Below are 16,420 nucleotides of genomic sequence, written 5' to 3' on the forward strand. Positions count from 1 at the left end.
AAAAACAGGTGACATTTAACATGACCTCATTATTGTATGAAGAGTGAGGTGTGTACTGCATGCACATTCAGGCTCAGATAAAAGCCTGGAAGGATACATAGAAAATGTTGACTACGATTATTCCTGGATCAGGACAGGAATAAAGACGCAGATGTAGAGAGAAGATGGACTTGAGGACACAGGGAGGGGGAAGGGTAAGCTGGGGCGAAGTGAGAGAGTGGCATGGACATATATACACTACAAATGTAAAACAGGTAGCTAGTGGGAAGCAGCCGCATAGCACAGGGAGATCAGCTCGGTGCTTTGTGACCACCTAGAGGGGTGGGATAGGGAGGGTGGGAGGGAGGGAGACGCAAGGGGGAAGAGATATGGGAACATATGTATATGTATAACTGATTCACTTTGTTATAAAGCAGAAACTAACACACCACTGTAAAGCAATTATACTCCAATAAAGGTGTTTAAAAAAAAGGGCAATTTCTATTTATTTCTTCATATTCTTTAACTTTGAGTTTTTATTATTATAATAATTTTTGCAAAGAGCTCCTGTAGTCAGAAGTAACAGAGTTATTTCCACTTTGAGAAACAAACAAGCAAAGGGGGGCACTCAGCAGTATAACGTGTAGTTTACAGGTCACTAACTTTAAGGGTTGCAGGGGCCACCCTTCCTGCCCCATTTCCAGGCCCTAGTCTGATGGAGCCAGAGAGGCCATTACCAAGACTCCCACGTTTCACAAGTTACATTCCATCAAGCTTTCACTCATTTCCCAAATGAAGAGTCACCATCTGAATTTTGCGTATAAGTACCTAATTCTGTGTTTTACTTTTCAGAACTCAGATCAGTGACACCCAGCAATAATAACAATCAGCAAGTTTCAGATACCTTTCAATAGGAAAATTCTCTCAAGCCACTTCAGAGGAATATATTTTTATTTTAGCCAACTGCTCCCTTCTAGGCAAGCAACAGACACCATTCAAAAAACTTTCAAGAAGTCCTCCTACTCTTAAAATAATGTGTTAAAACAATGTGTTTCCGTCCTGTCATGCTATTTTCCTTTTTTTGAAAATTTGAAAATATTATAAGTTAAAGGCAACAGAAAAAGACATAGATATATTTTACAGATACCATCAACTCTCCCCTTAAAATTTTTTTTGCAACAAGAAACAGGAATGTGGAAGACATATGACGCATTGTAAGCTTTACTTACCCTGTGGTTTATTTAGGGAATTTTATTTTGTGTTTGGAAAATGACAGACTTCTGCTTTTAGGTAGACAAATATGAACAACTCACAGAGAGAAAGCAGAGCACCTATTACTAGCAAGCTTTTAGAGAATCAAATAATTTAGTGTCTCTATTTTACTCTGTATATGAGCAAACGAATATAAATGTCCAGGACTGCAAAATTAGCCAAGTATCTTTAACTCAATAAAAAAGCACTTCAACAGCACCCAGAAATCACTACTCACAGCTTCTCCATTCGCAAGGAAAACTCCAATGTCCATGCCCCCCAAGAGTGAAATGCCCCACAGCTGGCGCGCTCTGCGTGGACGTGTTCTTCTCTCCTAAGCTAACCTGAAGAGCAAGCTGGATTTGTTTACTGCACAAACATCTGTAATTGCTAAACATCTCGGTGACATGGGGTAACAGTTACTGCTTGTGCAAACTGCCCATCCAAATTACTCTCTGCAGCATGAGCACATGAAAACCCAAGACACAGAGAAATTGGAAACATCTGTAAAAATTAATGGCCGAATTAACCAAAGTGGGGGGCTGGTTAAAACAGCTAAATAGTTCCAGCGCAACATTTGACTTGAGAAAATAATCCTCCACGTTATAGGTTGCTCCTTAGCCTATCCACAGCCCCCCTCTGTGGGGGGTCCCCGCTGGTAACCCCTTCATTGTAACCTACCAATGCAAACCCATCACAAATCTTGTTAACAGAACAGTATAGATAAGATACACGTTAAGAGAATTTATTCCATCTCTAAAAGAAAAAAAAAAAAGAAGAAAAAAGAAAAAGAAATACCTCTTCTCCCATCATGCAGGCAGCCTCCTCTCTTCAGTTTGAAAAGGTCCCAGAACTACTCTGGAAGCCTCCCACTTCCTTCCAACAGCCAAAGGCATGGAGCCTGAAGGACCCAGCCTAACCCTGAGTCATACTTGGGACCAAATGAGCAACGGGGAGAACAAAGCTCGCATTTGTTTATGGCTCAGAAAGCCAGGGCCGATTCATGGCTTGGGTGGCTTCGAGAAAAGTCCTCCTTCCTCGCCTACGTCGCCACAGGAATCTAGGCTGCCTCCTCGGACCCACAGGTGTGACCGCTCGCACAAGGAACACACTCAAGGAGCGTTTATTTGGCAGGACCCAGCAAGCACTTCTGCTTAAAAACGTCAGAGAGAAAATAAAAAGCCCCCTATCTTTCAATAGATATTGTGATGGGAAGCAAGAGATGTCTAAAATATGGTTTGTATATGAAAAGCCCATCGTGAAAGTGCCTGTATTTTCAAGAAATAAAATTAGTCGTACCACACAAAAATTACTCATTAAAAAAGGAAAAAAACTGAAGGAAAAGCAGCCATGCCTTTATAGAAACACTTCCCCTAGGAAAAAAACAGCAAGATTGCTGCCAGCCATGTCATCGGTAGTAACCTAACAGATCGGAATAAAGTGTTTGAATAGCAATCTTGTTTTTCGCCCACATGAGATACCATTTTAATTACCATTGTAATGAATTCAGAGCCCAGTGGTTAAGAGTTCAAAACTCTATACGCAGGGTGTCTGAGATCAAAATCCCAGCTGGGCCACTTCCTAGTTGAGTGATCTTAAGCAACTTACTTGGACTCTGTTCACCTCAGTTTCCTTATCTAGAAAATGGGGATAATAGCACCAAGATACAGGGTTGTCTGGAAGATTAAATAAGTAATATATGTAAAGTGTTTATAAAAGTGCTTGGCACACAGGAAGCAGCCTATGAGCTACTATTACAAATTCAGGACCACTTCACAAAGCGGGATGCCACGTCAACAGTATCCTCACCTTACCACAGTTCTCATGTACAGAGACTCTGATAACCGGTTTTAGTTATTAACTATGGTTAGTTTTTAAATTAAGCTAATTTAAAAACCATTTATTCAATATTTATTAGGCACCTGCAGCGTGTAAGGGGCTTTGAATAAGATGCTGTCCCAGTCCTCAAGAAACTTGCAATCTGCTTGGATAAATAACACATAGATCTGTTTACGTGTCACACAAGAAAACAAATGTGGGAAATGTCACTTGGCTGAAAATGGCAAGTGTGATCCAAGTGCCAGAGAATTAGCATTTTGAATTTAGAGGACAGATAAGAAATCACCTTATCAAAACCTAATTAGGATGGGAGGGATGAGACAATCATCTGTGCAGAAGAATTCCAAACAACGAACGTAGATACTCTGCCCTAAAGGAGGTGAGCTTAACTCCCCACTCCTTAAGAGTGAGGCGTGTATAGGGACTTCTTCCCAAAGAGTTGATGTAGAAGAGGGGAAAAAACAGACCAGCTTTACAGTGGAGAGACCTCAGCCAGGTGACCAAGGTCAACATCAACAGTGAGAAGTCATGTTCAGACCATGTACCCTTGATCTGATGGGATGAGAACGGCACTTCACCTCTGTGGTTCCCCCCCAAACCCATCACTTCAGTCTTATCATGAGAAAAACATCAGACCAATGTCAACTTAAGGACATCCTACAAAACTCCTCAAAATCGCCAAGGTTATCAAAAACATGGCAAGTCTGAGAAACTGTCACAGCCAAGAGAAGCCTAGGGAGACAGGGCGAGCAAATGTACTGTGGTCTCCTGGATGGGATCCTGGATAAGAAAAAGGACTTTAGGTAAAAACTAAGGACATCTGAGTAAAGGATGGATCTTGGTTAATAATCGTGTAGCAATATTGGCTAATTGTGACAAATGCGCCATATTCATGTAAGATATTAATAACAGAGGAGACTGGCTGTGGGGTATGTGGGAACTCTGTATTATTTTCACAACTTTTCTATAAATCTAAAACTATTCTAAAATTAAAAGTTTATTAGAAAACAAATTAGGAAGATGAGCCTGCGGAATATATATATACATAAATATATCTTATGTGATTTATAGACACACATGACGATGTTCATGAGTGTGTATAAATATATATGTATTTAACAATGCCCTCCCAACTTAATTTTTTAAATCTCTTTATCCTTAGCCTAGCTATGAACACAGATAGTTGAATGCTGACTCCTGGCTTTTTGCTTTCCATAATACACAAAAGAGTTTTCTTTGAAAGGAAACTTGGCTCTTCTGTCAGTTCTGCTGCCAACCCAGGCTACGGTGGCCCAACTCAAAGAGTGTGCATGAGGTGGGCCCATCTGCCCCTTTCCAAGAGCTACTAGCTACAAGAGCTCCAAGCCAATTAGTCATCAACCACAGAGCCCCGGGACTGGCAACTCTCCCAGCTACTTCCTCTCCCATCTCTAGTCCACACTGCCTGGCACCTCCCCAGTTCTCTCTCTAAAGTGCCAATCTGATCATGACACTGCCCGTTGGAACCCCTCCACCAACGTGCCAGCCCACCCAGAAGTGCAGCTAGTGAGTGGGCTGGCAGAGACCTAAGGGAAGAGGGTCAGGCTCCCCTCCAACTCCCTGCCCCCAAGTCCCCTGCAGCCCAGCCAAACCCAGCCCTCGTCCATCACCACACTCTCCCCTTGCCCATGTGCATACTGCCAGTACCATGAATCCCCAGTTATCTTTTAACACTTTGCTCAAATAACACTTTCCTTGAAAAGATCTCCCTGATACGCCATCCCCTCCTTCTAGATCTCCAGGAAAAGTGAGCAGCTCCTTCCTCCCTATTCTCCTTGATGCTTTGGACAGAGCTCTGCTGGTCCTTTCCCCCTGCATCATAATCACTTTGAATACGTACCCACTTCTCTCCCATGCAGGGACAATCTGAAGCGCTAAATGAGAGGTCTGTATGTGACAGCTGATCCAAGGTGTGATGTGGGAGTGGAGGTGTTAACTCCATTCCAATTAACTACACCAGACCCCCCGCAAACAAATAACCTGCCAGGCGAAAAATGTGCACACATTATGCTAATACAGCCTCCAAACATGCTACCTAGCTAATCCCTTTCCAAATGGATTGCCATTCCTTAGCTCATTTATCAAGAAATTCCAGAGCTGCCACTGCTGGTCCATAAAATACATTCAATAAAGCTTCAGTGAATGAAGGAACGAGCCAATTAATGAACAAATGGAAGAGGAAATCTATAGCCAGACTACAGGCAGACCCCAAACAGAATGAGTCTTCCTTTATGATGGTGATTGGATTAGGACAAAACATATTTATGCATCCAGTCACAAAATATTTATTGAAGGCCAACTGTAGTTTTTAATAATTTCCAAGGAACTGTAAATACAATGGTGACTAATGAAGACAAGGTCAAAAATCATAGCACTTACTTTCTTTTTTTTTTTTAAGACTTTATTTATTTTTAGAGCAGTCTTAGGTTCACAGAAAAAGAAAAAGAAGGTACAGAGATTTCCCAGATACCCTGTGCCTCCTTGCATGCTCAGCCTCCCCCACTGTCAACATAAGAGTGGTACGGGGCTTCCCTGGTGGCGCAGTGGTTGAGAGCCCGCCTGCCGATGCAGGGGACACGGGTTCGTGCCCCGGTCCGGGAAGATCCCACATGCCGCGGAGCGGCTGGGCCCGTAAGCCATGGCCGCTGAGCCTGCGCGTCCGGAGCCTGCTCCGCAACGGAAGAGGCCACGACAGTGTGAGGCCCGCGTACCGCCAAAAAAAGAATGGTACGTTTGCTACAGCTGATGAACCTACATTGACTCCTTATCACCCACGGTCTGTAGTTTACCTTAGGGTTCACTCTTACGTTGTACATTGTATGAGTTTGGATAAATGTATAATGATATGTATCTATCATTATGGTATCATACAGAATACATACAGAGTATTTTCACTGCCCTAAAATCCTCTGCATGGCACTTACTCCCCAACGGCCAAAACTGAAGACTTGGTGATGTCAAACAAACAGCTACCACAGACGGAGCAAAATTCATTTCTCCTTCTCCGAGTTTTAAAATTTCCATAATAAAAAGTTAAAGAAATGATCCTGGAGACTGCACTGCTATTTATAGGCACTCCTTCTGTTCTCATAACCAGAAGGGCAACAATAATAACTACTAACGTTAATCTAGTGATTATTCTACACGAGGCACTTTTACCCATTTTTTGAGTTACTTAATCCTCCTAACAACCATATGGGCCAGGTTCTCTTGTTATTCTGATTCTACAGATGGGAAAGCTAAAGCATTGAGTGCTTAAGTAATTTGTCCCAGGAAGAGGCAGAGTTGCGATGTGAACCTGGGCAGTCTATCCTGCATGCTTAATAACTATATTCCTAAAAACACAATTTTAAGACCTCCTGGGAATGTGATTCTTGGTGACCATCTGGCTGCAATTAAACATTTCATAGAATATACACTATGCTGCTGGGACTTCCCTGGTGGCGCAGTGGTTAAGAATCTGCCTGCCAATGCAGGGGACACGGGTTTGAGCCCTCGTCCGGGAAGATCCCACATGCTGCAGAGCAACTAAGCCCGTGTGCCACAACTACTGAGCCTGCGCTCTAGAGCCCACGAGCCACAACTACTGAGCCCGTGTGCAGCAACTACTGAAGCCCACACACCTAGAGCCCGCGCTCTGCAACAAGAGAAGCCACCGCAGTGAGAAGCCCGCGCACCGCAACAAAGAGTAGCCCCCGCTCGCTGCAGCTAGAGAAAGCCCCCGCGCAGCAACGAAGACCCAACGCAGCCAAAAATAAATAAATAAATAAATTTATTTTAAAAAGAAAAAGAAAACAGGGCTTCCCTGGTGGTGCAGTGGTTGAGAGTCTGCCTGCCGATGCAGGGGACACGGGTTCGTGCCCTGGTCCGGGAAGATCCCACATGCCGCGGAGCGGCTGGGCCCGTGAGCCATGGCCGCTGGGCCTGCGCGTCCGGAGCCAGTGCTCCGCAACGGGAGAGGCCACAACAGTGAGAGGCCCGCGTACCACAAAAAAATAAAATAAAATAAAATAAAATAAAATACACTATGCTGATTGTTTTAAAAGGTATATATCAAACATACATAAAACAGTAAACAGTACCTAATATGTCAAACAGTAACCCTGTATACTATTTCTGGTTCCCTTTTCCTACCACCGGCCCTCTCCTCACTTCTCCTAGATAAGGAAAGATAACACATAAACCCAAGTCTGAAAATCCCAGACACTTCATTCAGCCCAGGCGACCAGTGGGCATCTCAACACCACCTGCTCTTTAAAAATCACGGGTCTTTCAACTGCTCAAGAGATGTCACAAAATCTTATCTTTCAACCAGTATGAGAGACATCCAATACTATAGGTCTCAGATAATCATGCCAAGGTTCGATCCAGTTGTGTTTCATTAGTCAAAGTATGTATCATTAGCTTCTGGGATTCCCCAGAGCTTATTTCTAGTCTTCAAAGGATTAGAGACATAAATCTCTCATTTTTAAGGAACTAAGATCATCACTTTCAAGGTTTACATGTTTTAATTTTACATCAGTATACAGCTTGGCAAATTTTTACTAGTATGGATAAAAAGACTGCCTGAGGTACATATGAAGATATTAGAATTTCTCTTGCTGCAATTTGGCTGATTAAAAAAATTGATTAGTAGCTCATTTATATATGATTTTAATTTGAATTCTCTGTTACAAGTAAAAGCTACAATGTTGATATTATAAAGGCATTAATTTGGATGACTGTGGTTCTATAACTGAGATTCAAGATGATGAGAGCTGAAAAAGCAACTGTCACAAACACAATGTCTAGCTGTGGAACATAGTAGAAAACAGAGAAAGAAAACAGAATCATTTCAAGAGACAGAGATCAGAAGTCACTAATGGAAATCAACTAAGACAGGAAGACCATGGAACTTCTTGAAGGATTTCTTTGTAGGGACTCCAATAGAGTAAACAACCAACCTGGAAAAATATCTTTTCCAATATGGCTGTTTGAAGAGCCCAGGCCAAAAAGACTGCTTTTCTCAATAATTAAGGGGGCCAAGATTAGCTGTGCCTAGGGCACTTAAGCACGGAATAAGCTGGCGCCGGAAAGCCAGGATTATTCTACATAAAGACATATTAGCTTAGGTAGGTCCTGGGACTCACCTGAGCATCTGGAATTTACCCACCCATGTGTAATACCTGACACTCCTTTCCCGGAGTATTTGGCCAGGAGTGATCATCTGAGTGACTCATGAAAAGGGAAGGAGTTCAGAAAAAGGGTGAGGCCAGGCTGGGATTGCAGGGAAGCAGCCTGATGAGGAAGTTCTCTCTCAGGTCCACAGCTGGGAGACAAGGTACAAGCCATATTCATGAGAATAAGGTCCTGTCTGGGTTGCCTTCTTACAGTCTCCCAACCCAATCTCTAGGTGGATGACTCCAATACCTACATCTACAGTTCTCTCCCCATCACCAGACTTATTTATCCAACTGCTTGCTGGATGCCTCCACCTGACGGTTCCACAAGGACCTCAAAATCCAGCTAGTCTAAGACTGAACCCATGACCTTCCTCCCCAGATATCTTTCTCCTCCAGTGTCCTCTAACTGATAAGGACCCAAGGCATCCTCTTCAAGTCTTTCCTCTCCTTTATCTCCCACATACTATCAAACTTCTTGATTCTATCCCCAAAATATTTCCCGCAAACATTTATGATAATAATTCAAAGCTGTTAGAAAAGCTGTTTGTCTTATCTTGATATTTCCTTCCATGTAAAAGGGAGACCAAATGGACACTCTCTGGACACACTTGGCCTCTGGGCAGAATTGAACACTCTTGGAACTCTCTATCTCCCTATTCATTTTCTCCTGGGAGAGTGAAATGACTTCTCTGATACGTGAATTTAGGAAAAATAAACTGGGCATGCTTAGCTCAGCTCTTCTCTTTCCTCCTCTTGGAAGTTGGCCTTCTCTGCTGTTCCTCAAGGAGCTGGCCCTTCTACCTCACATGGGTCAGCCTCGAGTCCAGCATTGCTGAGACTGGGTGGGTGAGTCTGTCTAATTCTGGAGATCAACTGCTAAGCCCATTTGGCTCTCACACTGATCTATATCTTCCAACTTCACCTTCATCAATAACAACACTGTAATATAACATAGGTAGAGAAAGGTGTACAAATCATAAATGTGTAACTTGAGAAATTTTTACAAAGTAAAATAAGACTTACATAAATAGATATACCATGCTCATAGATCGGAAAGGTGTCATTTCTCCCCCAAAAGTATCTATAGTTAACGTACTCCCATTCGAAATCCAGGAGGTTTTTTTGCGGGGGTGGGGGGAAGAAAGTAGGGATTGACAAGCTGATTCTAAAATTTATATGAAAATACAACAACGCAGGAAATCTTGAAGAAGAGGAACAAAGACTGTGGACTTACACTACCAGAGGTCAAGACCGACTACAAAGCTACAGTAATTAAGGTAGTACAGAATGACCACAGGGACAAACAAACCAACAGGACAGAGAGTCTGGAAATGGACCCACACATACACAACCACTTAAATTATGACAAAGGTGACCTTTTTGATAAACAGGTGATCTGCAGAAAGGATGATCCTTTTGATAAACAGTGCTGAGTCAACTGGATATCCATACTGAAAAAGTGAACAAAAATAATATTTTGATTCTCCATCCACTGACTCATTAACTGGTTTAGAATCTACATTGAGGAGGGGGATTTACTGGTAGAGCCAATACAAGTTTCTGTTAACTTCTCCCCTGAATTCTAGTTATCCTGTCTTCTGTAATCCACTCCTCCCACTGCAGCTAGGAATACTTTCTCTAAACCACCTATGTGATCATGTCACTCGCTCGCTGAGAACTGCTCCCCACTGATGGCTCCCCATTGCCCTCAAAGTCAAGTCCAAACTCCTTAACAAGTCTCACCAGGCCCTTCCTGACGTGGGCCCTGCTTTCTTCTCCATTCTCACCTTTCCCCACTTCCTGCTGGAGCCCCGACACATGCTCTGTGCTATTTCCTTTTCCCTTCGAGGCATTTACACATGTTGCTCTTCCCACCTTGACAACTCTGTGCTCCTTTGCTTGATGAATGTGTACTGGACCCATGGTTCTCAGCCTAAACATCACTTCCTGTAGGTCTAAAAACATCACTTCCTACAGGTCTAAACACCACTTCCTGTAGGAGGTAGGTACACACACATGAATACACACTCTCCAGCCTCCCTAACAACTCGCTACTTCCTGCCATGCCCGAGGGCTCCTACGGCACAGTACTGTGCTCTCAGCCTGGTCACGGCATTCCCCACACTGTATTATTATTGCTTGTTTACTTTTCTGCAGCTCCCTGAGGGGCAGTGACCTGGTCTTGTTTACCACTGTATCCTCAGTGCCGAGCATATAGTGAGTACTGAACCAATACTAGCTGAAATGAGTTACATTTACAATTTCCAAGTATTTTCAGCTATGTAGCATTTTTAAAAAGTCCTATGAGGTAGGATAGGCATAAAGAGTATTCCCATTTTACAGATGGTTCAATTGAGGCTAAGTGACTTTGTCGAGGTCAATCAGCTAGGACAATGGTACCATGCCCTTCTAAAATCTTATGATATTTAACTTGGTTCATCTTTAGCCACAACGTATTTTCCACTGTTTTGATATAACACATACGTACCTCTGGGCTTAGTTTAAATGGTACATTTTTCTCCAAGGTTCTTTTCTTTTTTCTTTAACCTTTATCAAGGGAAATATCCAACATATACAAAAATAGAGTACAGTGTACTGAACCCCCATGTATGCACCACATAGTTTCAACAATTATCAACTCATGACCAATCTGGTTTCCTCTGTGCCCCACCCACTCTTCCACCTTCCAAATTACCGGAAGCGAAATCCCAGACGTTAAATCATTTCACCTATAAATATTTCAGTTAAATGGTACATTAAACACATCATTCACAGGCATATCAGGTTGGTAGTATTAAAAAGACTCATAAATGGGGTCCTTCCTTAGAGCTCAGTAAGAGAAGCAAGAATACTAATTATTTCCTTGTTGGTGGGGGGAGTGTTACAGATACACCAGTATCTCTCCTGGTGTATAATCGTCAGCATTCAACCACTCTGGGTAGGGTGATATGGATTAAAGCACAGGGACAATAAGCACAAAGTTTTCAACTGACTCAGAAAAGTGGACCTCAAAACTTCGCAAACTTGAACGGAAAGTACACTAGGATGCTTGCGGCTGGTAATAATGATCATAGACCTTTTTTCCCTCATGCGAGTTATCATGTGAGCGGGTCAACTGCCCCCGCCTGAGTGGAAGACCTGCTTGGGCTTCACCTGACACAGATGCCGCCACATGAGATCCAGTTTGTGCTTCTGCAAAATCGAAACAGCGAGCTCAACTCTCATAGGAAACTTCCTTCCTTAAACATAAATCTTAGTCACAAAACCATCTCAAAAGCGATGAGAACCAGGTTGTACACAAGTAAAACATTATCACACTCATCAGCTCCCATGCCAGGTTGTGCAATAACATAATGGATCCATAAATCTATGTAACTATCCATGGCGCCAACAACAGGGGGTGGAGAGAGTTTTGAATCCTCTTAGATGCTATAAAAATTGTCCGCAGCCAGTAAAGCAGGCTGGGAAGTTTAAGTTTTCCCCAGAGGCTTCACAATGAGAAGCAGGTTAAGGGAGCTGCCAGCACATGGTTTCATTCTGCAAACAAATCATGAATCAAGATGCATACACACGCCGTACACATATATATTACTCTGATGAAGTTAACATTTCTTGTCTCTAAGACCAATGCAATAAATCTTCTGTTTCACAGAGGTGCAGTGAACCATACAACTACTATATTTCCAACTATATAACTGTTATCCCACCCGGTTCCCTCATTTTATAGATGTCTGTAATCTCTAAAGTGTTATATTAATATAGTTTGAATACTATTCCTTTAACTAACACTTGCTGAGCACCTACTATATGCCACACACTGTTCTAAGCACATGGCATACATCAGTGAACAAAACAAAGAATAAACATAATAAAAAATAAACATGTTAGAAGGGGGCACATGCTAGGGAAAACAAAAACTGCAGTGCAAGTAAGCAGGATGGGCCGAGGGGGCAGGTTCCAGAATGAGCAGGCGTCAGGGAGGAGAGGCAGGCAGCCACAGCGGGCAGGTGGAAGCAGAGTGTCCAGGCAGAGGACACCACCGTGGCAAAGGCCCCCAAGTGGGAGCGTGCGTGGCGTGTTTGAGGAGGAGCGAGGGGGCCAGGATGGAGCAAGCGGGGAGAGAACAGTGAGGGAGGACGTCCAAGCGGCAATGGGAGTCAGGTCATCCCAGCTCCTGGGACTCAGGGAGGATTTTCACTTTGGTTCACAGGGAAGCCTCTACAGGTGTGCGAGCGGAGGAGTGGCATGACCTGACTTTGGGTTTCAAAGGATCACCCTCCTGGCTTTGGTACTGACACTAGACCGTACGAGGAAGGGGAGAAGCAAGAAGACCAATTAGGAGGCCACCGCAGCGATGGCAAGAGCAGGGGGAGAGCAGAGGTGATGAGCCATGGCAGGTGCCGGGCACACTTAGGAGGCTGCGCCGATGGGGTTGCCTGATGGATCAGCCATGGGATGTAAGAGAAAGAGGGGAGTCAGGGACAACCCCAGGGCTTTTCTTCTGAGTCATGGGAGGGGGAGTGGCACTGCCTTCACCTGAGACGGGGAAGGCTGTGGGCAGAGTGGTTTCAGGGGGACGAGGATGAGTTCAGGTCTGGACAAGCTGCTAAGAATTTAGGACCTCCGAGTGGAGATGTTCAAGACGGCAGTTGGACACGTGGCCGTGGAGCTCAGAGGAGAAGTGTGCTGAGGTACAAACTTGGGAGTATTATATTTGTCGCTGATATTTCTATTAGTAACAACCCAATTTATTATTAGCGGTTAAGACAATTATTAATAGCAATAATGAAACTTATGCACACACAACGTCCTTTTACACAGAGAAGAAAAAGACTGAGAATCATAAAACAAACAAAAGGAATAAACTGTTTGCTGACTGAGTCAATGGTCATGTTCATTTCAACCACTTGAATAAAATGAAGAAAAATTGTATTCATCATTCCTTTCTAAGATGGGAACTTGCTCTTTTGTAAACATTTATGGGAATCCGAAAGTGACCACGTGAAGCAGAAATGAACTCACAAGCTGGGACACTAACTAGATAGTTTTCAGATCTTGAGAAATAGCAAATCGACTAGAGAAGCTTCCACAAAAGAAGAGTTTAAGTGCAACAGTCCTTCCTTTTTAAGTATCTGCCCTTTCTGCCTTATTCATCTCTAAGGGTATTAAGGGTCCAGAAAGTTTCCTTTCCCGATTCTGTCTCTAATGCACGAGGACACCGGGCAAGGTTGCTGGTGGACGGCGGGAGGGAGGTGGGTGGAAGTTCTACAGCTGCAGGAGATGATAGGCAACTTTTAAAAATTCATCTGACAGAGAAATGAAAGACATTTAAAAGCCGTCGATAAACCTGCAGTAGACATTTTGCCCATGCCCCATCCCCCAAGCCCGCTGGCACAAACGTCAAAGCCAAAATTTCAGCACTAAATCAAATTAACAAACATTCTTTAAGCACAGCACGAGTGTAGCTTATTACAATCTGGAAAACTCCACAGTATTTATCAAATCCTGAGCAAGGCTATGATGCTTAAAAGTGTACCACAGTAGACGTCACTGACAGCCACAAGCACAATGGCTCTGGGTGTGTTGCTCTGGCAACCGTGTACTCAGCAGCAACACGCTGGCCGCCTCTCGCCAACCCAGAACCAGGGGCAGGAGAAAACAGCCAGCTTCCTGATGGTAACAACTCAGGGATTCACAGCGAGGGCCATCTCTGTCACTCACACACGCAGGAGACTTCCTTTCAGTAGTATGAAATCATTTCCACCAAATACCTTGAGAAAAAAAATACACAACCCCTCTCTCTACTGCAGAACTAGTCAACACGCCCAAGCACAAATCACAAGAGAAACCTACCAGGATAGGAGAGAGGTTGAAAAGTACCAAGGTTATGTGTTTAGCTGGGTCCAGGCCTGAGTGGCTTTTCTGAGGAGGAAATACAGAAGGGCCGGTCTATTTGAAAAGTCGTCCTGAGAAACGTTCCATCGAGAGATCAGTAAGAAAAGCAACAGCAAACTAGAGCATGAGCCTTTCGAGCAAAGCTGTTCCTATATAGAAGGAGAGCTGCACACGAGGACAATGAAACCTCAGAAGAGGCATAGGAAGCCGTAGACGCCAAGCCCTACAAGGTACTTTTGGATACACCGCATTACGTTGAAATAAAACAGAAACTGTTGAACATACCTTTTCCACAGGCAGAAAGTCATTTTCTACTTCAATCGACCTTGGCCTTAGCTTTATTGGCTTGTCTTTGAAAATATCTCCAAAGCCCACTCCCTTAACTTTCTTCGGCTGGATTGCGGCTGTTGCGACTGTCCCGTTGGCACCCTCGGATTTGGTACTGCTCGAGTCACCCCCATCACTCTCGGAGCCTGTGGTTTCCCTTAAACCTGTCAAGAGTGGGGACGGGGAAAGAAAGAGCTCAGAAATCAGCCATAGCCGTGAAGCACTTCATAGCCAGCCAGGAACCACTGCTACAAGTGTCACTGGGTATGGGATAACTTGCACTGCGGTTTTTCGTTTAGCCTGTGAATATGTTGCATGGGGGCGGCTCTGAGTTTTGTTCCATCTCCCCACCCCCAGCTTTTTTTTTTACATCTTCATTGGAGTATAATTGCTTTACAATGGTGTGTTAGTTTCTGCTGTATAACAAAGTGAATCTGCTATACGTATACATAGATCCCCATATCTCCTCCCTCTTGTGTCTCCCTCCCACGCTCTGTTCCCAGCTTTTAATTTTAAGAAGTGAATCAAAACTTTTCAGAAAATCTAATTTCAAGGCAGATCTCTTCGTAAATGTGACATTTCACCTCTTTTCAGCCAGAGCCTGGCTCTCAGCCAAATTTGTTTTGCTGCAGTCTGTGCAATAACAACTCTTCCCGCCCCCTCCTCGCCTCCCCACCTAGTCAGTACCACATACTGTACCTCCCATTTCTATGACTCACGTCAGTTAGCAATTAGCAATGAAAGTAACATTTCCTAAAGGGAAACTGTAAAGCTAAAAGCCATTTAAACAAATTAGCAATTAAAGAAACCACACAAAATTATGACTGCCAAAGAATTAAATCTCTTTGGATGGCTTCACAGGGAATAAATGCACGCAGACATGTTTCTCGAGGAAAGCATTAAACCAAACTTGATATTGAAACACTTTCACTGGCAAGATGATTATATTTGTTAAAGAGGGAAAAGAAGCTGCCCTCCAGGAGGCCAGAATCCCCTAAGCCTACAGTTCTTCCTCCCTCCTCTGACACCAACGTCTCCCCAGAGCTGAACTCCTTTCCAAAGAAGAACACTGGGGACGTGACACCTTTCCTTTGACCTCTGGTGGCATGAGTTGGAAGTCATCAAATAGATATCAGCAAGACAACATGGACACTTACCTCCCCAGATTCTTTTTTTCCCCAGGCTCTGCCCACAATCATGTTCCTAAAAGGAAGAGCCTGTTTCTAGTTAATTTCTGGGTGTACAGTCTTACTTTGATGGTCAGTACATTAGTCATGCCATCAAAGGGCAGGATTAAAAGGATATCTTACGGAAAGTGCCATTAAGCCTGTCTCTAAAAGCCTCTAGATGTGTAGAATAGCTCCTGAACATTGACTATATATCTCCTGATGACAATGATGCCCTTGGGATGAAAGTATACCATCAAATTTTGTTCTCTATTAGCCACACTGTGCATTATCTTCCTACATGTAAGGTGGCCTCTTAGTACATAAGAATGATACATCAAATAATTGCTCACATAAAATGTCACAAAATGTTGAAGTCACTCAAATAAAGAAGTCTCAGTGCAGGAAGAAACTGTTAAATGAAAACAGAAAAATATAGAAAGGTCATTATAAATTGCTAACAAGTTTCAAAATCAAACCCTTTAAACAATGGCTGTGTTTGTCGTTGCTGCTGTTTTCAATAAAATGGTATTTGTAAGCCAGAAAGGAGGGTGTGGGGAGGAAGATCCCTGGTGTACATTTTAATTAACTAAAGAACAGCATTTATGAGCAAGAAGAGAGGGCAAAACAATGAGGAACAGCCCACAACAAGGGGGTCGGCTCCAATTTACAGGACTGGATGCGAGTGTGCAAACATGGAGAACCTCCCTGGATTAGCTATCCATTCGTGTGTTTATCTGTTCATTGTTTTTGGAAATACCC

General features: G+C 43.4%; 1 protein-coding gene across 7 annotated transcripts in view; it reads right to left on the reverse strand.

Annotated features, from left to right (window-relative positions):
* Positions 1 to 16,420, reverse strand: part of SH3KBP1 (SH3 domain containing kinase binding protein 1) — a 346,613-nt gene that overhangs the window by 129,177 nt on the left and 201,016 nt on the right. For all 7 annotated transcript variants that reach the window (XM_032618709.1, XM_032618713.1, XM_032618712.1 and 4 more), the window contains one exon: positions 14,451 to 14,656. In XM_032618709.1, coding sequence (XP_032474600.1) covers positions 14,451 to 14,656 — 206 coding nt within the window. The remainder of the gene's footprint in view (positions 1 to 14,450; positions 14,657 to 16,420) is intronic.

The sequence above is a fragment of the Phocoena sinus genome, chromosome X (genome assembly GCF_008692025.1).
Source record: "Phocoena sinus isolate mPhoSin1 chromosome X, mPhoSin1.pri, whole genome shotgun sequence".
Lineage (NCBI taxonomy): Eukaryota > Metazoa > Chordata > Mammalia > Artiodactyla > Phocoenidae > Phocoena > Phocoena sinus.